Source organism: Pongo pygmaeus, chromosome 19 (assembly GCF_028885625.2).
Source record: "Pongo pygmaeus isolate AG05252 chromosome 19, NHGRI_mPonPyg2-v2.0_pri, whole genome shotgun sequence".
NCBI classification, from domain to species: Eukaryota; Metazoa; Chordata; class Mammalia; order Primates; family Hominidae; genus Pongo; species Pongo pygmaeus.
Window position 1 is genome coordinate 49,222,149 of NC_072392.2, and position 26,725 is coordinate 49,248,873.

At 47.9% G+C, this 26,725-nt stretch overlaps 1 protein-coding gene across 2 annotated transcripts in view; it reads right to left on the reverse strand.

Moving 5' to 3' along the window:
- Nucleotides 1–26,725, reverse strand: part of ASIC2 (acid sensing ion channel subunit 2) — a 1,139,537-nt gene that overhangs the window by 254,905 nt on the left and 857,907 nt on the right. Inside the window, exon 1 of one of the 2 annotated variants that reach the window (XM_054457976.2) lies at nt 21,405–23,290. The exons of the other annotated variant lie outside the window; for it this stretch is intronic. Within the exon in view, the coding sequence (XP_054313951.1) occupies nt 21,405–22,112 (708 nt within the window). The 5' untranslated portion in view covers nt 22,113–23,290. Of the gene's footprint in view, nt 1–21,404; nt 23,291–26,725 lie in introns of those variants that run through there. 2 annotated transcript variants of the gene reach the window in all.

A 26,725-nucleotide genomic window follows, 5' to 3' on the forward strand; every position in this document is an offset into this window, starting at 1 on the left:
GGTTCCAGCAAGGCTCTGTGGGCCAGCCCAGATGCCTCTCTGCTCCATCCATGCAAGACTTCTCTTCAGTCAAATGAGGGAAGCCTCCTGGGCCCCTTCACTTAGCATTCACTCTAACCAGACACTAATCTCATTTATAACTTTTACTGTCTACAGTGAGTGATTTTTTTGAATCAATAAACTAATTCATTGCAAAGTCAATTGGTTAAAAATTAATACCTTACTTTTTCTCCAACCACCCACCTAGTAAACCCCCAGGTTGGCAAGTTATTTCCATTAAAAGGAAAAAAGCCTTTAATCATATAATCATCTTTACATTTTGAAATGATAAGCCTGCATACTGATTATAGAGCTAATTATGTTAAAATCAGCCCATTTCCTCATCCCGGTCCCCTCTCACCTGAGCACAGAGTTCCCTGGCTTCTCTCCTTGCCTTGGGCTAGACCTGCACCCCCTTCTATCCTCTCCCTGCCTTGCTGCCAGAGTGGTCTTTCTGAAATGCAAATTTGATACTGTCAATCCCATACACCCTGTTTAAAATTCTTCTCTGGTCTACCATCATCTAAATAGAGTCCCAAATGCATGCGAGCTGTTCTGGGCCTGAGAATGGGTTTCATCCAGCCTGCATGGGGCTTTAAACATTTTAACCTAGGATGCCTCTAGGCTGGGTGTGTGTGGTCCAGCTGGCCAGTGGTGTTACTGCCCCTATCCACTTCCACCTGTCTACTTCTTACATCACCTGTCTGAACCTTAAAGACAACTTCATTTCTAACCCTGACAAAGGCTGGATTGCCCAAATGAAATCTTCCCTTCCTAAACTTAGCCCTTCTGCAGTGTGTCTTACTGACAATGACTCTACTCACCTGAACAGTTTCAGGAAGAATAGAAATAGCTTCTGTTTATTGAGCACCTACTCTATGCCAGGCCCAGTGCTAAGCACTTTAAAGACAACATCTTGGATAAACTGCACAATAATGCTATGCAGAGGAGGAAGCTAAGGATCCAGGATGGTTAGAGCTTGGTCAAAGTCAGAAAGCCAAGAAATGGCACCACCAGGACCTGGGTTTAAGTGCATTTGGTTCCAAAACCTATGCTTCCAACCTCTACACTGCACAGCCTCCTGCTTCTAAATAGGGGAGAAGCCTGTCCTTTGTTGGCAGCTTGCTGTTGCACAGAGCTGACCACGCCCTGTTTGTACCCCTTTCCCTTGGGTCAGTGCCCTCTAGATTTCCCTCCTACCTCTCTGACTGTTCCCTCTCACCCTCCTTTGCCTGCTTCTCTACTTCCAGACCCCTAAATGTTGGCGAATCCAGGGCCCAGTGCTCAGCCTGCTGCTCTTCTTTGTCAACACACTCCACTTATGCGATCCCACCCAGTCCCACAGACTAAATGCCACTATTCCACCATGACTTCCAAATCCCAATCTCCTGTCCTGACCTCCTCTGGAGATCCAGGATTATGTGTCCAACTACCTACTAGGATACCTAATAGTTACGTCAATCTCAACAGGCCCCAAACGTTGAATTTGCCTTCCACCTCTCTCAACACCCGTAGCTAATCTCCCCCAGCCTTCCATTCTCAATTCATGTTACCAGGATCAGCCTAATGGCTCAGGCCCACAACCTGGGAGTTATTCTTGAGCCCTGCTTATATCACCCTCTACTACCAATCCACCATGAAGTCTCACTGGACCCACCTTCAATATACGCCAAATTGGACCATGCTTACCACCTCCATCACCAAAACCCTAGTCCAGTCCACCAGCATCTCTCATCCCAAGTATTGTATCTGCTTCCTAACTTGTCATCCAGCCTCCATTCTTATCCATGTTCATCCAGTCTCTGAAGCCAGAATGATATTCTTGCAGGGTATATTAACTCATGGCACTCTCATTCCTAAGCCCTCCAATGGCTTCTCACTGCACTGGGAGTCATCTCCAAGTTCAGCCCAGCCTACAAGCCTTGGCATTTGGCCTGCACCTACCTCTCCAACTTCAGCTCATATCACTCTCTTCCTCTTCTATTCTGCTCAAGACATACAGGTCTTCTTTCTATTTTTTGAACAAACCAAGTTCATTTTTATCTCAGAGACTTGGCACTGTATGTCTTCTGCCCAGAGCACCTTGCCTCTAGGTCTTCCCTTGATTGCATCCCCCTATCATTTTGGCCTTGGCTCAAATGCCACCTCTTCATGCAGGGCTTCCTGACTACATGAGCTAATGAGCTAAAGCATCTTACAAACATCCATTTCCATTTCTGTCTATCCTATCATCCTATTTTGTTGTCTTCAGAGCGCTCATTATCATCTGAAATTATGGCATTTGTTTATATGTTTACCATCTACCTTTACCATCCCATTCCATCTCATTGTCTTCTAAACTATAAGCCTCATGAAGGCAAGGACTGTGTCTGTGTTGTTTGTTTGCTGTGGTCCAGGGCTAACAGGAGCTAGCACACAGTAGGCACTCAATTAACTCTTACTGAATAAATGACCTAAACCTCTGAGAGGTAAACTGAATTCTGAAATAGATTTTAGGTGAACAATTCTTTACTGAGCACCTATTTTGTGTACATAGAGATATACAAGGCTCTGAGGAAAACCTTCCTTATCACATAAACCCATAAGCCCTGCCCTGCACATGGTTGTATTGTCATCATCATCATCATCACCATCCCTCCATCATCATCATCGTCAGCATCATCACCATCACCAACATTGTCATCACTATCATCATCCACCATCATCACCATCATCATCATTGTCAGTAGTAGCAATAATCTCCAACATGCTTATGATGCTTTACATTGAACAAAACAATTTTTTATACATTATTTCTTTGGTTTCTCAGAACATCCCAGTTAGGGAGGTTTGTCACTATTTTTTCATCAACTTTTTACAAATGAGAAAACTGAGCCCTGGGAGGAGAGAGAGACACTTGCCTGAGATAATTCAGCTCCAAGATACCCTTGCAGAGTATCTTTTTCTTTTGACTGAACTGCCTTTCTCCACACCAGCCTCCTTTTCCACCTGGAGACAGGTGATGCAAACAGAGTCTAGGACTCACTCCTGTTTCAACAACACTTAGTTAAGAAATTGCCCTGAGTTTGTACATTTTCATTCTGGCAGTGTAGGAGAAGAGATAGCTTTTAAATTGTAATCCATGGCCAAATTTTATGACTGCTAAGGGGGGAGAAATAAAAGCTTAAGGTGAGTTTAGGAGGACTTTTTTTGGTTGGTTAAAGAAAAAAAATTACAAAATTAAAAGTAGAAAAAAATAAATTACTAGTGACTGTTTTTACTGCATGAGCTTACAAGCTGGAGTGGAGAATTAAAAAGTTATATAGCTGGGGTTTCTAACCATGACTTATTACAGATGAATCCTCCATATTTATAGCTTTTTCTGTTTTTCCCATCTCAAGATAGTAAGCAATCCCCTGATATAGGGTTGTTACTCTCTGCCCAGGAACCCTGGGGGCTGCGTGTACTCAGCAGAGCTGTCACAGCTGACAACACAGGAAGGACCTGGCAGGGGGGCTTGTTTATTGTCCCTCTGCCTGGAGGGATCCCTCCCTTGTTCACTCAACAACCACTGAAGTGGGTGGAGGTGGGGAGTACTCCTTCATGCCAGGACCCAGTGAGGAGAAGGAAGGCCTTAAAGAAGCAGAACAATAACAGCCAAAGTTCCACGCCAGAAGCCATCCTCTCAATTCATTTAGCCCTCACAACTGCAAATACCACCATTATCCCCATTTTACAGATGGGGAAACTGAGGCACAGAAGGATTAAACAACTTGCCCAAGGTCACGCTCAGTGAACTGCCTCTCAAAGTGCCAGTCCTTGAAAAGTTTAAAAAGTTGGGGGGCCAGAGGGGGGCAGGGAGAAGAAAGATTAAAGGCAGAATGGGAGAAATGACTGGGGGAGGGGGAGGAAGGAAATATTAATTGAGCCTCTGCTTTGTGCCAGGCTCCACAAGTTCTGCCTGGTCATCATTTTTCTTCCTCGCAATCACTCTGTGGGAACGCAATGGGTGGCATTTATGTCCATTTTACAGATAAGAAACTAAGGTTCAGAAACCTTAATGAACTAGTCAAAGTTAATTTGGAAGTGACATTGATAGGATCTGAACTGACATCTGTCTGTTTCCATTTCATACTGTCTGGATGGCCTTGGGCAAGTGATCTGACCACATTGAGCATCTGTTTTCTCATCTATGAAAATGGAATAGTACTCTCTACTCTCAAGCTTATCTCAGGCTCTGGATGGGAAAATGCTTTGTAAACCAGGCAGCATTGTGAAACCAACTCTGCTCCAACACCTGCTTGCAGGTAGGCAAGGGCCAGCTGCTTTCTCATTAGCTGGGGATGAGGAAATTGAGGCCCAGGGAGCCGACATTGACTTGCCCATGCCACAGAGCTAATACAAAAAAGACCAGAAGTGAAGCCTCCTGTCTCCTAGTGTAGAGTTCTCCAACATTCACTGATAAGAGGAAACTTAACTGGGGAGAGATAGTACAAATAATCCAGCAAGTACAAATAATTGATAGCAAAAATCTAAACATGGAAACACGTGACCCTGGATCTCAAGGTCACTGACTTGTTACTTTTTCTGACAACACAGACTCCTAGAATGTCCATCCTAAGAAAGACTGCATAGATCAGTGACTCCAGCTAAAGAATACCCATGCTTTGTTTTGACCCCAAGCCAATGAAATCAGAATCTCTGGGGGCTGAGCTTGGGCTTCAGTAATTAAAAAACAAAATTTCCCCAGATGATTCTAATGTGCAGCTAGAGTTGAAAAATCCTGACTTATGATCTCCCTTATTTTCTGGATGGGCACTAGAGGCCCAGAGAGGGGCAGCTAAGGATCCAGTGTTGTCCAGGAGTTAGTGGTAGAGTGCGACTCTGGTCTCCTGGTTTCCTAGCTTGGGACTCTTATTCCACTCTCGTCACTCTGCAGTTGTGGTCAAAGTGACCAGATGATCCTGGTGCCCCCCTAGTACCTGAGGACAGACACCACCCCTCCTCATTTCTCCCACTCCCCATGCCTCCTCACCAGCACCTCATGCCCCTAGAGAGAGTCCTGGGTACCTGGGAGGCCCAGGCTGAAAAATGGCCTGCAAGTCTGCACCTGGGCTGGTCTACACACTGCAAAATGAAGTGGTGAACTGAGGCAATTATCCAACGTATTAGCAAGCCTGTTCCTGCGGCACTCCTGCGAGCCAAAGTAATAAATACAAAATGGTAATTTCTCTCTGGAAGCCTGACTCCCGCCTCCCACACAATTCCCCTCCCACCCAGAAGTCATATACCACCGCCTGGTTGTCCTCTCCTGGATGGGGCAGCAGTAACTGAGTTATTTAAATATCTTAGGCAAAACCTGCTTTTTCGAAAATCTGAATCTTCACACAATAACCTCAGTTCTCCTCTGCAGCTTACTTGTCTGGCCACAGCAGATCCTTCTAGACTTCAGTGGAAAGTAATAAAAATGCCTACAGGTATCAATTAATGACTCCTAGTGGCTAACGTCTTCTTTGTGTGTGTCGTAAACTAGCATCAGCTCTGGAAAGGGAGTGAGAAGAGCTAGGTTGTAGCTTAGACCTGGACTCTTGCTAGCTTCGTGACCTTGAGCAAGTCACTCCACTTGCCTGGGATTTGGAACTCTTTTGTTACCTTTCCCTAGAGTTGTGCAAATCCAAATGGAGAATGGACATGAAACTGCTTGCACAGACTTCCATAAAATCTGTCTATGGGAAAGTGAAGACTTGAACTCAGGTGCCCTTACCCTTACCCACTCCATGGTAATCTCGCAGGGTATCAGTGGCTGTATGCAGCACAGGGAAGACCACGGGGTTACAGGACATTCCAGACTGAGGGAACAGCATATGGAAAGGCTGGGAAGAACATGGTAGATACAGTGAATCCAGGCAGCTCAACATGGAGGACTGCATGTGTGGGGGTGACAGTCGAGATTACCTGGGTGCTTGGCCTTATCTTGTAGGCAACAGGGAACCACATGATAATTTTAGGCAGGGAAGATTTTCAGGCAAAAGATAAATGGCTGGTCCAGTGTTTCAGCACCAGACTGGAGAGGCCATTGAGGGGTCTAGTTTGTTGACTGGATATAGGATACTATGGGAGCAGGGGAGATTGACTTGATGACTTGGAGTATATTCACTTTGATTCCTTAGAGGCTGGCACAGTGCCTGGTATATAGAAGGTACTCAATAAATGTATGCATTAGTAAATGAAGCTGTCAATCAGTGAATGAATAAAAGAGTGAGCAAAGGAATGAATGGCTGAAAAAACAAATGAGGGTATGAATGACTTAATTGAATGAATAAGCTAAGGCATGGTTTGCAAACAGCCTTAGCAATTCTAACTAAAGGCCTTGTAGCAACAAAAGTGAAAGCTTCTAGCTGCATTACCTAGAAACGCCCTGTTATTGGCACGGCTCCCTTAATTGAAGACTTTCTCGCCCCTAAGTAGCAACATGCTGCTCAAAGACAAAAACTGATTACTGTGATCAAGCCAGAGGCTCTCCTTGGATTCTCACCTGTCATTGTCACATTTACTGATATCCACAAAATCAGAAAAGGGAGAAGAAATACCTAGCAGTTCATCTTCGCAGGAACTAACTCCTTTTGGAGGTATGTGACTCCGTTGCCATTTCTCCATTCACATGGACTCCCTCAATGGCTTGTCATTTCGGTATCATATAAAGACAAAGCAAAGAGTTATCCTTAATAGAAACTTACCAATTGCTGTGCTGTCTGCACATCTAAACAGCAGCAGCCTGACGGTCTAGCCTGGGAGAAGCAGCTTTGCTTCTCAGAGCAGGATTCAGGACAAGGTGGGCTTTGAACTCTGTCCAAAGGATGATTTATTGTAACAGAATAAAATGGCAGGGTTGATATGCACTCAGGTCTGTCTGGGGACAGAGGCCCTTCTTTCTCTTTTATTCCATCCTGCTTTTGCCTCCAGCCTTGCAGATCCTTGCTACATATAATGTGGTCCATGTACCCGTGGTATTGGTGTCATTTAGGAGCTTGACAGGAATGCAGAACCTCAGGCTCCACCTACTAAGCCAGAATCCACATTTTTGCAATATTCCCAGGTGACTCTCATGCACATAAAAGTTATTGAAGTTTGAGAAATTCTGTCTATAGGTGACCCAGGTGGCACTATGGACCCTCCCAGCCAAGGATTCAATTCCCTGTGACCAGGTTTCACAGTGCTCTCCATTGGGATCAGGGAAGACTTCCCCTGGGAGGTGACACTGACTTTGAGACTTGGAGAAGGACACATATTTAAACTCTCAGTGGCGATTCACCACCATGAGTCAGGGAAGTTCTGAAATAGGAGTCAGAACCGACCTGGCTTTGGTATCAGCTGGGTAACCTTGGGCAAGTCAATTCTCTTCTCTGGGCCTTAGCTGCCCCATCTGCAAAACAGGAACATTCGATTTGCTTTACTGCACCACGTGGTTATCGCAAAGATAACAGAAGTGAAAGATTTGCAAGTTCTCTGCAGAACACAATGCCAGGGAAAGGGTCTGTTTTTGCTGTGGGCAACCAGCCATCCTGACCTAACATTTTGGAGGCTGAACGAGGAAACTCTATCTGAACATCAGAGGCTTAAGACCTTTGCCCTGGTGAAGATTAATCAGCAGAGGAACGTGGTGCTAATTACCCAGAATGGAATACTCCAAAGAAAAGGGCCTGGCTCAGTCAGTCTCATCGAGCTGCCCTTAGACAGGGATTTGTGATTGGATTTCTCCTGCTGCAGTTTTTTTCCATTCACTTGGAGTTATTTTTTAAAGGAAAGTTCGGCCTAAGGACCTAAAGCTATGTTACATTAGCATTCCAGAGGTCAATATTTCCAAAGCTGCTAGAATCAGGCTGTTCTTTCATACTGTGTGGGTGAGAGAGGCAGCCACATCTTGGAAGGAGCCAGATGTACCCACAGTACAAAGAACAAGCAATTGAGTGACTGGAATTGGGTTTTCCAGTGTGGGAAGGAAGAAGACAGATCCTTCCCCAACTCGGGGCCTTTGGTTGGCTGTTACCCTGTTTGGAATCCTTTTTCGGATCCCTGCATAGTTTCCCCTTCTCATCTTCCTGATCTCAGTGAAGATGTCACTTCCTCAGAGAATCAATCCTCCCCTGCTCCCTGGCTTCAGGCAGCCCCTGCTGTTCCCTATCAGATGCCCTTATTCATTTTTTTTTTTTTTGCCTTCACAGCATTTATTAATATTGGAAGGAGTCTTGTTCATTTATTTGTTAACTTACATATTATCTGCTCCTCTACCCCCCAACATACAATGTTTTTCTAAAATCTTTAATCACCTGGGGGTGTCTGTTAAAAATAGACTGATGGAAAATCAGTTAGGCATGGTGGTGCGTGTCTGTAGTCCCAGCTACTTGAGAGGCTGAGGCAGGAGGATCACCTGAGCTGAGATCATGTCCCTGTCCTCCAGCCTGGGTGACAGAGCCAGACCCTGTCTCAGAAAAAAAAAAAAAAATTGATGGGCTTCTCCCCTATAAATTCTGATTCAATAGTTCTGGTTTGGAGCGAGGGATTTTTTAAATCAGCCCTTCCCATCGTTCTGATCTTTGGGGAGACTTGGAAAGCACAGATCAGGATGAGAGCTCTGTGAGGGGAGGATCAGCTCCATTTCCCTCTGTATCCCATATTCCCTGGGATCCCTGGCCTATGATCATTTGCCATAACTCTTTATTGAATGAATGAATGAACGAACTAATGAGTCCACATATTTTTTGTTTTTTTTTGGTGGAACTATCCTTTTTCCTGTTTCAACAATTCAATATTCAGACAGGGAACTTGTCACTTACAAGTTACAGCATTAGGTGCTGGGACAGCTACAGGATAAAGCCAGACATGGCCCTTGCCCTCAAGGAGATGACAGCTGAGGAAGGGGAACCTGAGTCAATGCACGGGATTGCAATAAAAGACCGAGAAAGGAAAGGGTCATCAGAGGGGCATAAACAAAGTGAGTTTTGTGTGGTTGAAAGGGTGGAAAGCGTCCCTTTGCCTACAGATGATTTATATGGAAGAGTGGCCTGAGATAACCACAGAAGAGATGAGATTTTTAGAAACAGTATTTTTCTTTTGTCTTATGTGTTGATTTGTTGTAGGTTATACACACATGTGGCTAAAAATATTCAGGTCATAGATAAGGGTGAAGAGTGAGAAGTAGGGCTCCCTCTCTCTTTCTGCACCCCATCTTCCAGGCCTCTCCTCAGAGACAGCCTGCTATCAGATCTCAGGCATCCTTCCAGGCATATTCTGGGCATATCTAAGCACCCAGTTGTCTAGAATAGACAGGGCATCAGAGGCAGAGATGGTGAATCAGGGCCTCCAGGGCAAAGGAAACAAGGACGTGGAAGCTGGAAAATTCTTTGGAATAGAGATAAGCAGCTCATCAGTGACTTAGCTTTGTGACTTTGGGCCATGAACTCATAAATCCAGGAGGATGGGAAGAGGGAGGTCGGTCAAGGTAGTAGGTGCTTTCCTGGCTTGTTGGCTGGTTAAAATTCTTGGAACATGGAGCACGAGAGAGAGGCAATGGGAGTGAGGTAGCCAGGGGTCAACATAAATTAAAAATTCCAGTCTGTCATGGTGGCTCACACCTGCAATCCCAACACTTTGGGAGGTTGAGGCGGGAGGACTGCTTGAGCTCAGGAGTTCTAGACCTGCCTAGGTAACGTAGCAAGACCCCAACTCTATAATTTTTTTAAAAATTAGACAGTTGTGATGGTGTGCACTGTATATTCCAAATGCTATATTTTAAGAGTGTGAGATGCAGGTCCTCATCACCACTTTTCCTACTAACCTTCTGAGCTTCAGTTTCCTCACTGGTAAAATGGGTATAGCCCCAGAGTGTTGTCCTGAGGATTAAAGAAGATAACAAATGGGAGGCACAGAGCCACGTATATAGTAGCCTTCCTTTATCCCTCTCCCATGCCCCACGTCCTGGCAACCCATTCCATCTAAGTTGCCAGACTTGCCTTTGTAGAGATCTCAGCTACATCATTTATTAGCAAGGCCACTTTCGGTGAGCTGACCCCTCCTCACTCCTGGCGCATAGTGGGTGCCTACACGTTCCTGCTCCATTTTTGTCTTTCCCCAGCATCATAGCCCACCTAAGAGCGTAGGAGACATTGCTCTTGCTGTTCCAAAGACGTGGCAAAAGATGAAAGCCCGAAACACTCATCCCCGGCCGGAATTATAAAAACAAAACTACTTGGATGTGAAAAATGCGGTCATGTTTCCCCGGCTGGTTAAAATATTTGATGCTCATAGAATATTCAACAACAACAAAAAAGGCTCTCACTCCATGCACCATCAAAAATGTAATGTAATTATAGTGATGTTAAATATCCCCAGCTGTTCTGAGATATTTGAATCTTAAATCAAGCCTGCCTGTATACATCCTGCGGTTGCAGCTGGAGATCCACACCAAGTACCATACAAACATAGAGCTGGGAAAGTTCAGACAAGAACTCTGGGCTAGAGTCTCCACATCTGTTTGTTAGAGGTTGGGCCTGACCCCCAAAACTGGTATGAGGATCCCCCAACCTGAGGTGTTGGCAGCCATGTGCCTCAACAGGGCTATGCAATCTGACAGGTCATAAGCGTTTATCCAAATCATCTTTCAAATCCATGTGCAGGGAGCGCAAAGAGATAGTGTAAAATAAATGGTAATAAAGTGAATAAACACGCGTCTCACTCCAGAGCCTTTGAGGTGGTTCTATATATCAAATTCTTTCCATAATTTTCTCTGTGAGACTGTGCTGAGAAGCAGAATCAAACGTCATCTGCTTTCCTGAGCAGTAGACTTAGATTTATGGATGTGAGCTCACAGTAGATGCTCGCGCGATTTCAAAGTGGGAAAATAATTTTCATTGGGAGGGGTTCCAAAAGAAGATTAAACCCTTCACTTTCAAAGATCAGAGTATCAACAAGTTTCAGATTAGATATGCCATCAGAATCAGATGGGGATGGCCAGAATACATATTTTGGAAGAAGAGAGAGTTTACAGAGGAACAAACTGTTATTGCTGTGATACAAAAGTGTCATCTGTAGGCTTAAGAATGAATCTCCTTACAGTCTATTTCAAGCTTCCCAGTGACCTGCGGTGTGACCTCGAGCAACTCAATCTCCCTCTCTGATTTTTAATTTTGATCAGAGTACTGAATGGTGAAGAAACACAAAAGGGCTCTGACCTACTCAGAGAGGTGTGATATGAAAATGACATAACGTTTCTTGGCTAGAATTGTAACAATATACAGAAGGCCATTGAAGTCTACTTTTCTACGGCCTTAAAAGTCTTTCTTGGAAGAATTGGGGGGAATCACCTATTTTAATGATGATAAGGATGATGAAGATAATAGTGATAGCTCACATTTATTTAGGACCTACACACCTGTGCTGTGCTTTTACACACAAGGGAGTAGGAACAGTTTCTGTATTTACACTCAACATTTATCCACAAACACTAGCCTAAGGCTGGCTCTCAATAATGTTTAAAGGGATTAACATATGATTTTTAAGTTTTGAAACAGCTCTACGCGAAAAGTAAGGTCTGTGTTTTGCAAATGAGGAAACAAAAGCTTATACTAAAACATATCTTGGATTTGAACTCAAGTCCTCATGACTGCAAACGTGCATGCTCTTTCTGTAGCTACATGAGGAAGGAACGCATTGGTGGGAGGCAGGGTGTGTCTTGGGAAGTCCAGTCCACCCTCCTCTTTGCCTTGAATGGCTGGGTGACTTTGGCCTCAGGATCCTCCTCTGTAATATGAGAGCATGAGCCAAATGAGTCTCAGTAAGGGTAAGCAGCTCTCTAACGGCCACCCAGCCAACACAATACCTGGCAAAGCTGGGATTTGAACTTGAGTCTCTCTGACTCCTGAGGCAATCTCCTTTCTACTCCCCCTAACCACCTCCTTTCTAAGTTTCTGGAGTCCAAATTCCCAATCTTGCATTATGTAAGTGTGGTTAAAATACTTCCAAGCTATTTCTGAAACTAGATGCGTGTTTGTTACAAATTCTTTTATGTTTTTGAATTTTGGACAGATCCTGCTTCAAAATTACCCAGCCTCTTTCACTAATGTGGATTCAGGTCTGTAATAGAAAGTGTTTTGTACATCAGAAACAAATGAGGCCTCTATTAATTTCCAATTCTTGCTGTAACAAATTACACAAACCTTACTGGCTTCAAACAACATACATTTATTATCTTATAGTTCTGGAGGTCAGAAGTCTGAAATGAGTCTTACCAGCTAAAATCAAAGTGCCGGCAAGGCTGTGTTCCTTCTGGAGGCTTTAGGCAGAATCTGTTTCCTTGGCTTTTCCAGCATCTAGAGGCCATCCATCTTCCCTAACTTGTGCCCCCTCTTCCATTTTCAAAGCCATCAATGTAACACTTTCAAATCTCTCTCCTTTTCTCCAACTCTGTATGTGTGTGTGTGTGTGTGTGCTTGTGTGTGTGTGTGTGTGTGTGTGTGTGAGACAGATCCTTGCCATGTTGTCCAGGCTGGAGTGTAGTGGTACAATCTTGGCTCATTATAATCTCCACCTCCCAGGTTCAGGTGATTCTCCTGCCTCAGCCTCCCTGGTAGCTGGGACTACAGGTGCCTGCCATCAGACCTGACTAATTTTTGAATTTTTAGTAGAGATGGGGTTTCACCATGTTGGCCAGACTGGTCTTGAACTCCTGACCTCAAGTGATCTGCCGCCTCAGCTTCCCATAGTGCTGGGATTACAGGCGTGAGCCACCACGTCCGGCCTCTTTCTCTCTGACTTCTGCTTCCGCAGTTCCATCTCCTCTCACTCTGATTCTCCCACCTCCTTTTGTCACTTTTAAGGACCCATGATTACACTGGGCCCATCCGGATAACCCAGGATATTCTCCCTATCTCAAAATCCTTAACTTAAAAATCGCATCTGCGAAGTTCCTTTTCTACATAGGGAAATGTATTCACAGATTCTAGGGATGAGGTCATGGGCATCTTTAAGGGGCCATCATTCAGCCTACACATGGCCTTTGCACTTTGGTTTGACTGACACCCCAGCTAGGCCCTGGCCCTCTGTTAAACCTGCTCTGGTGTGGCAGAGGGTTTCCCCCAGAGCACTGATGCTTCTGATATTGCACATTCTCTTGGGTTCACTGGGGAGCCCAGCACCTCTCCCCAGGCACACTTATTTGCTTCACTCTAGGATGTTCATCCCACATGCACTTTTATAGATCCAATAAATCGGTATGGTTGAACCACAGGGATCCCTCCTTATCAGCATTCACAGGGCTTCCAGGAGCCCACAGCCCTGTCTCTCAAAGCGAGTGTGGTTCATGGACCAGCAGCATCTGTACCAGCTGGGAGCTTGTTAGAAATGCAAATCTCAGGCCTTGCCCCAACCTACTGAATCAGGGTCTCTGTTGAGGGCCTAGTAACCCGGACATGCTCAAGTTTGAGAAGCATAGCCCCCTTAAGGACTTTGCATCCGTCCATTGCCAACTGGAGTGTGGTGCAACAGTTTAGTACCAGTTCTTTTCTGCAAAGTACTCACAAGCCCATCACTTTTTCCCTAAGAACATCTTCCAGGGCAGGTGAAATCTCAAACCCACACTGACCAGCAACAGAGGTGCTGGAGGAAGAAAAGGTATATGGGGCCTTAAGAGACCTTAATTCAAATGCTGGCTCTTCTTGTATTCCTGTGCTGAGTGACCTCAGGCAAGTCACTCCTACCTCTGGAGTTAGGCAGGCAATAGAGTGTAATCAGCATCCTCCATTGCTGCAGAGATAGTAATGCACATTATCACATCCTATCCAGGTATAATAAATTAAGCTTCTGCTGATTACAAATGCAGGTTTGTCTGGCCAAAGCTGCATCAAGATCTTTTTGTGGGAACAATTGTGATGCAGTGCATTGACTTTGGAACCCTAAGGTCAGGGCTTCTGTGGCCTTGACCAAGGTACTGAACCACACAGTGCCTCAGTTTTCTTTTTGGTATCAGGGACAAAAGAATACGTTTTTCTCTGCTCTGTTGTCAGCTGAAATAAAATAATGAATGTAAAAGTGTCTGGCAGAAAGAAGGAGCTCAATAAATGTGTGTGGAATCGGAGGAAACAATTTACAAGGCAAATTAATAGTATAAACAATGGTGTCAGGGGAGATATTTGACATGCTCAGGAGAACAAACTTCCTGAGTACGTTAGCAGCCTCTATTTGTTTTACCAACAATTCATGTTCCAATTATGAGTGAGTCATCTATTTGTTAGCACAGGCCCGAGCTGGAACTCAATTTGGCACCATTTCCTCATGCAGGACTTCAAGTTACCAGTGTCCTTGAAAGAATGAAAATAGTAATTTAGTTGAGGTTGTGGCACAATTAAAACTTTTTTTCACAACTCCTGGGCAGATTGTCCTCCATAGATCTACTTCTCTTTTGTTTGTCTGAGGGCAGAGGAGGATGCAAATTCATTACTGATCTTGTCCTCTTACGAACTGTTTTTCCTTCTCAGGGTTGCAGGTCCTGGAACCCAGGATGACTCTCCAAAGCCTACAGCAACCTGCAGTGAAAAAAACTTCAAGGCTTGGAAGATTGTGAGTGGTACCCTCTATGAAAGGATTTGTTCTTATCAGCATCTCTGAGTGTTGGCAGAATGGAGCCATAGGAAAGAACATGGGCTTTGAAGCTGGACTGATCTTTGGTTGAATCTTGACTCTACTACTTCCCAGATGCATGACTTTGTACCTCCTTGAGCCTCAGCTTTCTCATCTGTAAGCAGGGTTCCATGACACTCATTCATGCTGTTAAAATTGAATGTGACTGTTTATGTAACAGGTACCCAATACAAATCCTAGGCTGTTGCATTCCAGCCCCACTCCCTGTATATCAGGAAGCTCCTTTTGGACTCAGTCACTCCAATGAGGTACATTGACTGTTGCAAGCCTATTTACCAGAAACAGATCAGACTTATGGTCATCTTGGCGGCTCAGTGCCTGGCACACAGTAGGTGCTTAATGTGCATTGACTCCAATTGACACCCAATTGAGTCAATGAAATTGACTCAATTTCTGAGTAGTTCATCCAAGCAAATCACTTAGGAGAATGAAGGCAACTGACACACGAAGCAAATGTCCTGGCTATTCCTCCAGCCCTTCTCCATTGGGCAGACATCTGATTGATGCCTTCATGACTGGCCAAAGTGGCCCCAAAATAGCCACTATCAGAATCATCCTGACGTTGGTCAATTTGGATATCCGCAGACCTGAGTGGAGTTTGCATTTGATTCCCTAAACTAATTTCCTGAAGTCAAATAACTGGTGGAGGTCTTTTCATGTTCCTTGTATAAATGTCTATTTAATCACCATCCTGTCTCTAGCACTTCAATAATTTGTACATTTCCCCCCTTAATTACTGTTTCAGCTCTGCAAAGAAAAGAAATGGTTGGCTGAAAAACTCACGCCATCTGCACTATTTGAGCTCTCTGTTCCCCAGACTGCCCACTTGAATAGAGAACTTTACAGCTAAATCCCGTTGATCATTTGGCTCACGCCCTCATATTAAACAGGAGAATCCTGAGACCAAAGTCACTTAACTAGCCAGGGCAAAGCTGAGGTTGGGCTGGACTTCCCAGGACACACCCTGCCTCCTACTGATGGACTCCTTCCTCATGCAGCTGCAGAACGTGCATGTACCTTTGCAGTCAGGAGGACTTGGGTTCAAATCCAAGCTTTGTTACCTGCTGAGTCTGTGACTTTAGGTGGATTACAGATGCTCTCAGCACTGCAGTTCCCCCATTTATAAAATGTAGATTTTCACACAGTCTTCCAGGGTTATTGCACAGAATTGAGATGACATGAAACATGCCCAGCCAGAGTCTGGCACATCACAGCTGCCCAATGCTATTTGCCTTTGTCCTTCACTCAAAATGCTCACCGCAAGTCGTAATAATGGAAATAGCTCACATTTCTTGAGTGCTTACTTAGGGCCAGGAATGGGTCTAAGCACCTCACATGTATTAGCTCACTTATTCCTCTTTCTCTAAAGACAAAAGTATCTTTCTTGATTCCCTAAAGCTATCCATCCTCCCAACTACTGGACTGCCTGGCCTAGTGCCATTTCAAAAGAGTTAGCTGATTTTAAACAATATGTTGCTGAAATGATTTCTTGCTTTCTGTCCTGGCAAGTAGCAGCCAGCTTGTCTGATGTGACAAAATGTGATGAAACTAAATGCTGTTTTCTTCGCTTTCAGTACATATGAGTGGCCCAAAATCTGAACTCAAGGTTAACTCTTGCAGAGGATGTTGGGCAATAGGGAAGGGTGCAGGGAGGAGTGGCCTCCCATAGAGTTAGGAACAGGGTGGCAGCTGGGGTGTTTGGGACATAGATGAGGTCTCTCTCCACAGTCTAACAACCAGTAGTGAAAGAAGTCAGAGTTTTGCTGCAAAGTTCAAAAACTTTAGTTTGGTCTCCAGGCGCCCACTACACAATTGCTTCATCACCCCTCAGCCCAGCTCCCATCTCAGCACATCCAGACCCTCCCTCCAGCCACCCTGAACTAGGCGCGGGGCCTAGAATGCATGCGTTCAATCTCATTATTTCATGTCTCTGAACTCCCGCATTTGGACTCCTGTCCTCTCACCTTGAAGTCCTCTTTCTCTCCTTTTCTACTTTGGAGCTTCTACTTATCCTTCAAGATTCAGCTGAGACACCACCTCCTCCAATAAACCATCGAAGATCCCCAGTCTGATCCTTGGAGCCCACACAGCACCTCTGTACGCTCCTGGTATCTATTTACACATCTCTGTCCTCAACATCACGGAGAGCTCCCAAAGGGCATGTACCAAGCTTTATTTAATTTTATACCCACCAGCAGCTAGTACAGAACTTAGTATATAGTTGACCTTCAAGAGACATTGGTGGATTGAATGAATGAACTAGAAAATGAGAAAATGAGCATATACCTCTACTCAGGTAAGTGGTCATAATATGATATGATAATTATATGAATAGTAATTAGTAACTGCTACCATCAGATGTCAAGACACTGAGCTGAGCACTTTATCCACATTATGACAATGGCTCTTGAATATTGAGCACCTACTGCTGTCCAGGCATGTGCCAGTTACTGCTCATATGTTATCTTCACCCCAGATCTCCGAGGCAGGAATTATTACCAGAGGCTCATGGAGCAAAGTGTCTGTCCAAGGCACAGAGCTAGGAAATGGCAGCACCAAAGACCCACGCTGAGGTCTGCCTGGCACTCTCCCCTGAACCATGCCATCTGCCAGAGAGAGAGCCATTGCTCCTTGTTCCTGCAGTGGACCTCAGATTGGCCTCTGCTGGTTTCTGTTCCAACCTCCTGGTTCTTCTTCCAAAGCCCCAGTGCTCAGATAGCTCAGCCTCACTGTTTTGCATCCCACCCAATTACTGGGAAGGCTCCCTTCTTCTGGCCCAGGAAACCCCAGAAGGGCCAGAGTGTGCAGAGCTCGAGTCCACAGCTGATGCCAGGGAAACAACACAGGCATTCAGAAGCCAAGCTGCTTTATCTGACTGCTGAGAGATTAACTCTTGCACAGCTGCAACAAAGAGAGGAGCTGCAACTAAACACATCTCGAGTGGGCCTAGAGGATAAGACCCAACAGACACCCTCCTCCCCTGCCAGGTTTATTTCCAGACCATGGGACTAACTGGTTGAAATGGGACTTAGGGACAGCTGGCACATCCCCCCAAAGGCCTCCTCTAGAACTCCATCTCTCACCTGTTGCTCTAGTCCTCTTAGGATTGGGGAGCACAGGTTTCTGGGGAGTACTTGGCATCTTGTTTTCTACTTTCCCTTCTCTGTTCCCAAAAGGAATAAATGCCCAGAAGTGGCCTGGTTCTCACTGAAATACATTTCACTGGTGTTCTCTAGAGGAATTAAACCAGGAGCCTTGTTGCACGCAACACAGGACAACAGGGAATGTTGGGGGTACCTGATGGAGGTATGCATTCCCCAGTCCTTTCCTGTCACTACTTGTCAAGCTGTCTGTTGGGTGCCGGAGACAGCAAGTACATCAGATATGATTCCTACTCTGGTTTGGAGGGGGAGACAGGCACAGTCTAACAAGTGCGATGACATGTGCCTGTGTGAGGATCGACATCTAAACAGGGTGGAAGAGGGGCAAGAAGGGGAAGGCATCAGTTGTTTGGTGATGTGGCATAGATGCAGCTGGTGGTCAGGAAAGGCTCCAAAGCAGGAGAAACCCCAGAGCTGCCTGTTGAGCAGGCAGTTGTCCCCCAGGCAGACAAAGCAGCATGAAAGGGGAGTTACAGCAGCAGCGCAAACCAAACCAAGCAGAGGGGCTTGAGGAGCAGGGATTCAGCTGTTGGGAGCTGTTCTGTAGACCTTGAGTATATGGTATGAGGGAGGGTGTGGCAAGAAATAAAGCAGGACCAGGTGGAGGGTCTGAGGAGCTCAGGCCTTAATCTGACGACAGCTGAACCACTGAAAGGTTTGAAGAAGGGAAACCATATGCTTTGAGCAGTGCTTTAGAAAGACTACTCTGGCTGTAAAGCAGATGATGGGATGCAGGGTGTTGGCTGGGACAGAGCTTGAGGCCAAAAGACCAGTTAGGAGACTGATGTGATTGAAAGGAAGCATTTCTATAGGGGCTCAGCAGAGTTTTCAGAGCTCTCTCTGACACACACACACACACACACATACAACTAATATGGTGTATACAGTATTGTTATCTCCATTAGATGATTTAGGAAACTCAAGAATAGAGAGATTAAGTCACTTGCCCAAGGGCACATGGTAAGTGGTAGACTCTGAATTTGAGCCCAGTCAGTGCAGCTTGAGAGTTCATGTTCTGTCACTACACTTTGGTGCCACTCCATCAAAGATGACAAAGGCTAGAGAAAAGGCAGTGTGGTTAGAGGAAAATATTCCTGACAGGCCTGCTGTATATTTGGGGCTTCCTGAAATAGCTTCTGGCTTCTACAGATAGAGGGGTGAAGCCTTTAATTCTGAGGTCCTTTGAAAAACCTACAGCATGCAACTTTAAGGGGCTGGATACTCCCAGGACTGGGCCATGATAGGAAGCCACTAGGGGTCACCTGAGTCTCCAGGAACACATACCTTTGGGAAATGGAGGTAATACTTTTGCTTGGGTGTGTGTGTGCCTGCAAACTCTTCAAACGCAGGGACTCAGAGTACAGGGAGGTAAGAGAAGGGTGTGCCCCAGTGGGAAGGACCTTACTCTCTTCAACTCCCTAACAATTGACCCACACAACTCATGGCCATGCCTGCTGCAGAGGTTGAAGTCAGGTGGCTCCTGAAGGGACTGTGTCCTCTGCATGCCGCAGGGACATGTTGCCAAGACTCTGACAACCTGGGCCACCTGGGGTGACTCCACTTTCCACTCTCCCAGCTCCTAGGAGGGACAGGATTCCTAGCAGTAGAGGTGGGGGAGAGGGCAAGAGTCCTGTGTAAGTCCTCTGAGAGAAGAGGCCCAAGGTCAGAGAGGAAGGGTACATGTGGTCTGTGTAATGCAATTAGTGGTATGCAAAGTTGGACTTTGAACTTGCTGGCTCTGAGCATTGGACAGCTTTTTAGAGCTTCATTTTTCTTATTTTAAAAATGGGAATAAAACTCATTAACGCAGGGCTGCAGTGAATATCAAAAGTGCATAGTGGCTGTTAGAATGCAATTCCACACACTTTGCAAAGCAATAGTCAGATTTTCAGAATTACATTTGATGGGCCATGCTGTAAAACTTGGAGCTGGAGCGAGGGCCTGTTGCTACTTGGATGTAACCTTGAACTTTAATCTAACTCTTGAGGCTGCTAATTAGTGATCAGCAAAAAAAAAAAAAAAAAAAAAAAAACAATAAACAACAAGAGATTGCTGCCCTCATTCCTTCACCTTCGTGGAACTCAGAATTGTGCTTGGAGTCCTGGAAGAAATCACTTAGAAGCATGTGTTAACAGCAACTCCTACTTGCCAAAGCAGGGAGCCATCAGGTACATTTTCTTTAAAAGACAGCTGAAAATCTCAAGAAATAAGGAATGTTTTCGGAGTGGATAATTCAGTGCTACTAAATATACAAGCTTAAAGCAAAGCCAGCAGGACAAGATTGAAGCCAGGATTGCCTTCCTAGACAAGGAATAATCCAATCAGCCAATGAGAGACCTGGTATGACCGGCATCATGCCAACACTTGTTGGAACTGTGGCATCTCTTTACCATCCCAAAAAAAGCTTTGTCAGAAATGAGGATCTCAGGAGTGATGAATCAGATCTGGTAAAATCACCATCATAGCACTACCAATAAACACACACACCAACCTTCCCTGCACTAGTGGAAAAGCCCAAACCCACCTAAGGGACATTTACACACGAATGGCTGGACAGGCGTGCATCATGCTGGGGCCTGGCACCAGAACTCCTCCAAGGCAGACTGCACAAGGCAGATACCTTCTGTCCAACAGCTGCGTTATCCAGACCCACAGCGTGAGGGTACCGGCACGGCAAATGGTTTACAAACCCTGAGCACAGCTTCTCCTGGCCGCGGCTGTTTGCATCCACATCCCTGCTAGGATGCTTTCTCAACTCCAGAGCAATCCTCCAGACCAGAAGACCCACACTTACGTTTTATGGGGGACGGAGGCCAGGTGAAGGGCCCAACCCTGGCCCACCACTGCTCAGTTCCGCTGGATGCTCAAGACTCCTGCACTTTGAAAAAGTAGCCAAAGCATGCTGCTGCCTCTCCCACCAAACTGCCTACAGCTTCAGGGTTGGTTTTCTGGGCGTTTCCTCCCAAGTTCTCCTAGATTCTAAGTGTTTGGGAACTTTGAAGACATAAGCTGCTCAGGATCGTAGGCCTGCTTAGGGACTCTGCGTGATCCCCCTGATGGTCCATTTTTGAAGCGCTTCCTTTTTTTTTTTTTTTTTTTTTTTTTTTAAGAGCCATCTATTGGTTTTCCCAAAGACAAGAAGTCCGCACTTAAGAGATCTACACTCCAAACACAGAGCAGTTTTTTTGGAGTCCTGAGGGCCTGGAGCTGAGGTCGGGAAGAAGGAGGCTGACTAATATTCACAGACGGGACCATAAGGAGTAGAATGAGGGCTTTGGGGGCTGACACTGGAAGGAGGGGCTGGGACAGGGGAGCTCCCACTGGTGGGAGGCGACTCCTCCTACAGTTAAGTCCAAGTTCCCACAACCTGCAGGAGAAGACTCAGGGGACCCAAGAGTGGGTTCTGCCTTGGCATCGTGGAGTGGTAACACTGCAAGAAGCCTGGGGACAGCCCCGAGGGGGCGGAACACCAGGCCTCCTGACTCCCGGGGAGTGGGGCGCAGAGGGAGCGGGTTCGCGCGGAGGGCAACTCACGGAGGAGAAGTTGTGCGGCCCGCAGAGCTCGCCGCGGTACTTGCAGGAGAGCAGCATGTCCTCCAACTGGTGGCCCAGGCGGTCCATGAAGGCGGCGCTGATTCCCTCGAAGTGGCGCGGCGGCAGGAAGAGGCGGAAGTCCGCCAGCTTGCGGAACCACTGGCGGCGCGGCTCGTCGCCCCGCAGCAGCTCGCTGACGAGCGGGCGCGCGGTGCGGTTGGGCAGCAGCAGCCCGAGCCAGTGGCCGGCATAGTAGAGGTCCCCCTTGGAGAGGCGCGGGAAGCGCAGCGGGTTGTTGTTGCACACGGTGACGGCGGGGAAGGGTAACTGGCGGCTCCACTCGCGGTGCACCCGCGTGTGTGACGGAAAGCTGAGCCAGTAGAGCAAGCGGTTCGAGGACCAGGACAGCAGCAAGCCGAGGGATGTACAGAAGGCCAGCACCCACAGCGCCCGGCGCTGGAAGGAGCCCCCAGCCGCCGTGCGCCCGGCACACATGTGCCGCAGCCCGTGCAGTTTAGCGCGGCTCAGCGACGGCCGCCCCCTGCGGGCGACCCCTGGCCCCTGCAGCGCCCGCTCGCTGCCTCTGCCGCCCCCGGGCTGCCCGGCAGCCGCCAACGCCGCGGGCGCCGGCTCCTCGCGGGCCATGCGGAAGCGTCCCGGTCCGGTGAGCGCGGCCGCGGGCAGCCCGGCTCCGCCGCTCCGGCTCATTCATTCAGCCCGCGGCTGGCAGCAGCGGCGGCGGCCCCGGCCGGGCGGAGCCGCCATGGGAGTCCGCAGCAGCAGTGGAAGCAGCAGCAGCGGCAGCCGCGCGCAGCCGGCGCCAGGGAAGCGTGCGCCCGAAAGGAGCTCCGGTGGCGCGGCATGCCCGCCCGGCGCCGCCGCTGCCGCCTTCGCGGGCGCCCGCCCGAGGCTCAGCGCCGCCTCAGCCCGCAGCCCCTGGCAGTGGCCTCTCCCGAGCGCCTCCCAGGATCTCCCGGCACCTGGTCTTCCTGGAGGATGCCCGGCGCCGGGCACTACTTCTGGAGGGGTCCCACTGGGAGCCGCCTCTCCAGTCCCTGGGTGCTGCGCCCGCCTCCCCTCGTCCTGGACCTCGGGGGACCCTGAGCCGAGTCCCCCCTGCCCCGCCTAACCCCAGCTTTTACGCTGGTCCTGGGAGAAGGGCCACTCGGCCACCATGCCTGATCTGGACATCCCCAGGGACCCCACCAGCCCGGCCCGTTGCCCAGCGGTGCTGGGACACGGGAGAGAAGGCGCCAAGGAACGAGCGCCCCCAGAGGCGCACCGCGGCTCCTGGCTGGGCGGGCGGGGTGGGTGTGTACGGGGGTGAGTGGTCGCCTTGCCGTCTGCCGCCTTCTTTCCCTTCCCCTCCAGGACCCTTCCTTGTCACTGCTCCCCGGGCTGCGCTCCGCAGAGACCCGCTTAGGCTTCCCCAAGTCCTGCGACTAAGTCCTGCCAGGCTCCCGCTCTCGCCTGGGGCTGAGAGCTTCTCAGGGCGTCCTGCGGGAGGCTGTTCGCCGCCGGGCCCCTTCAAGGATGCTAGCCGCAGGGAAGTGTCGCTTCTCGCCTCGGCTCTCCCAGGTGCCTCGCGTCTCCAGAAAAGCCCGGCCTTGCTGTCTCTCGCCTCTTCTCTGCCCCGGCGGCGACAAGAGCTGGGGACTGCGGAGACCCGCCAACACCTCCCGAGGGTGACCCGGACTCGCTGCTCCGCGCGCCCTTCTCCTCTCGAGACTCCGAGCTCGCGGTGGCCGTGACGCCGGCTAAACTCCTTCCCCGGTTGCCCGGGAGAACCCTCTTTGGGCCCCAGGCGAACTTGGGCAGCGGCCGCGCGACGCTGGCGCGGCTGGGCTCCGAGCACCTGCTCCTCCGCTCGCTGGCCCCGCGGCTCCGGGCGGGCGGGGCGGCGGCGACCGTGAGCGCCGTGCGCTCCTGGAGACGCGGTGCTGACGCGCCCGGCTCCTCCTCGCTGCATTTTAATTCCTGGCCACTGTGGCCGCTGCACACCGAGCGAAGCCTCTTGCTGGAGTCTGCTGGGTGCGGGGGTGGGGTGTGATGGGGAGCGGGATGGGGATGCGCTGTACAGATGTGCTCAGGTGTATGGGCTTGTGGGAGAGATAAGTAGTATAACCATTGTGCTGATGTGGCCCCAGTGTAGACAGGGGTGAGAGGACTCCTGAGGGTGTGAGATGGGCTGCAGAGAGAGCGAGTTGCTGTGTAGTGTGGGCATTTGAACACGATTGCGAGTGTGGTGCCAAGTATTGGGTGTGCGTAGGATGTGCATTGTGTATGTGTGAATGGGCATTTCTGTGAAACTCTTGAGTGTGAGCATGTCTGCGGGTGGCGTGCTGTGGCCATTAGAGTGTGGTGCATGCAGGATGTAGTGTCTATGGTGACATGTATGTTCCGTGTGTGTATGTGTGCACTTAGTGAGTCCTGTGTTTGAAATGGATGTGTTGATGTGTGGATGGATATCAGGGTTTCTAGATGTGGTGTGTGGTTGGTGTGTTTTGTGCGTGTGTGTGTATGTGCATGTGTTGTATGTAATGAGTATGTGTGTTGAGGCATTGTGAGCAGGGTAGGCTCAGTGGGACAATCCTCCCCTCAGCCTCTTAGGGACATCCCATGTGTGTCCCAGCCCCTTCCCTGGAAGTCCTACTGCTCAGCCCTGGCCCAGTCTGCCAAGCGCAGCTCTCCAAGAGGGTGGGAAAGGGGAGTAGGACTTCCAGGGACAGGAGACTCCATCTTTCCCATTCCCCTCGCTAGGACAGGGAACACTTGGAGCCCCATTACTCCATGAGATAAAGGGGTTTTCCAGACATTATCCAGAGAGTAGAATTTGGTGGTGGAGGCAGTGTGAAGGGACTCCAAGGGTGGGAGGATGCTCCAGTGGAAGAAGGACCAAAGTGTGTATCCTTTGGGGAGAGGAGGCTTGGGGAAGCAGAGATTTGGGTGTGGAGAGGAGTTTTACCGTCTTTGTAATGATGAATTAGGGGCAGTTTGGCCAGACCTGTTGAATGAGCTGTGGGTTTCCAAGCAGGAGAGAAGCAGTGCTGGGGTGGGCTTTCCCTCCCAACTGACCTGAGGGCACCCTTGCAGTGTGATGACTCCCTGCATCTGGTCTCTGGAGAAGAGGACCTCTGAGCCCCTCATTTCCCACTCACCCACATACATACATCCACACAGTCACACATGTACAAGCACACATATACACACACACACACTACACACAACACACATATACATGAACATACATGTATTCCAACATATACACTTAAATGCACATATACCCAATGCATACTGCATACATACATACACACAACACACATACATATACACAGCACACACACACACACACACACACACACCTGGAAACCCTTCTCACTCATCTGGGGAAAAACCTATTGCAGTTGCGCATTGATGACAGTTTGCTTTGGGTTTGGTTGCTTGAAGATGTCTGTTGCTGGCTTTGAGGGGAGGGTTCTGAAGCTGCTTGCTGTACTAGGGCCTCTACCAAAGGCCAATACTCCAGTGCTCCCAGCCTGGTCTCAAGGGTCCTGGAAATGCCACAGTGACCCTTGTCTTGGCCAAGGTGGGGTGACCTAGTGACCTCAGTGCAGTTACTGATGAAGCAACCAGGACAAGCATGTGCCATCTTCCAGCGTCATAAGTCTAGAGTGGCATGAAGCTTTATTTTATAAAAGCCTTTAAAACATTTTAGGTTTCTGATGTGTTCAGCTTTTGTGGGCTTGCTCTTTCCTAGCTATTTCCCTCTTGAAATGTACATGTGCTACTTTTGATTGACCAAGTGTCTTCTCTGCCATGGGATTTCCTGTGAATTCTCCAGATGGTAGCTCTTTCAGGGAGAGGAGGGGTATCCTGCTTAGGCCTCAAGGGGCCTTGACACAGAAATCTGGAGAAAGACACACGGGCAGCTAGTGACTCCAAGCAGTGATTGATGGCTCTCTTTATAGCACATGTATGCAGCACATTCTCTATGCAACTTGAAATACTCCCGCCCTCTTCTCTGAGCAGTTCTTTGATCAGCCCCGTGAAATTCTGTTCTTTCTTCAAATCTCAGCTTATGCATTGCCTCCTAGGTCAAGGTTTCCTTGATTCTCCCAGACAAACTTGGGTCATGTTTTTCCTATGATCCCAGCACACCTTGGAAGATTGATACCTCTAGGATAGTCCTTATCATTGTTTGTGTCCAAGCCTTTCTGCCGGACTATGACCCCTTTGCAGACAGGGACTACACGTCATTCATATTTGTATCCCTACCTCTTAGCACAGTGACCTAGCACATTGATGAAACACTGTTACCAGGGAACAGGAAAAAGGAACTATTATTTCTTGAACAACTACTATATGCCAGGTACAGAACTAGGCACATAAGCAAATGTTATTTGATTTCTCACTCCAACTCTGCGGGGGAGGTATTTTGGCCTTTTTTATACACTGTTTGTTTTTTAGGGATGAGGGTCTTGTTATGTTGCCCAGGCTGGTCTTGAACTCCTGGGCTTAAGCAGTCCTCCTGCCTCAGCCTCAAAGTGCTGGGATTACAGGAGTGTGCTACCATGCCTGGCTATTTTTACCATTGTTGATGCAAAGGCTTGGTGCACAGGATTTGAATCCAACTCTAACTCATTTCAAAGTGCAGGGCTTCCCCCCCCATCATACTTCCTTACAAAATTATATTATTATGATAATAATATAAATGTGGGACTTCCTAAGTGCTAGGGCCTCCTCTAAGTGTTTTACACTAAAAACAAGTATCATACATGCTCTAAGTGTTTAATCCTCAAAATAAGGAGGCAAATGCCATTTTTGCTCTACTTTAAAGAGGAGGAATCTTTAACCACAGAGAGGTTAAATTACTCACTTTAAGCCACACAGCTACCAATCAGGAGAGCAGGCTTTGCCCAGGTAGTCACTCCATCCCTGTGTTCTCCAGCCCTGGTCCATGCTGCCTCAGTTCTCAGAGGTACTTGGACATAACAGCTCCTGTGGATTAGTGTTACCATCTGGCTGAGGGAAGACTCCCTCGGCCAGAAAAACAAATTCATGAGGCAGAACAGGGGTGACCCACATAACCTCTCCACCAAGAAATTAGCATTTAGCATTGTGATGTGCTAATCCTAAGTTTTTAAGAAAATTTCCCTTGTTTATCTCTGAAACATCTGTTCACCACACCTGGTGTTCTGGCATTCTGTGTGATGTTGTGCACAGTGGCAGGAAAGTCTTCTGGCCAGTCTGCCCTCATTCTGGGGTATAGCCACCACCACCACCACTGATAAGCTGTTTTCTCTCATTAAATAAATCTGTTG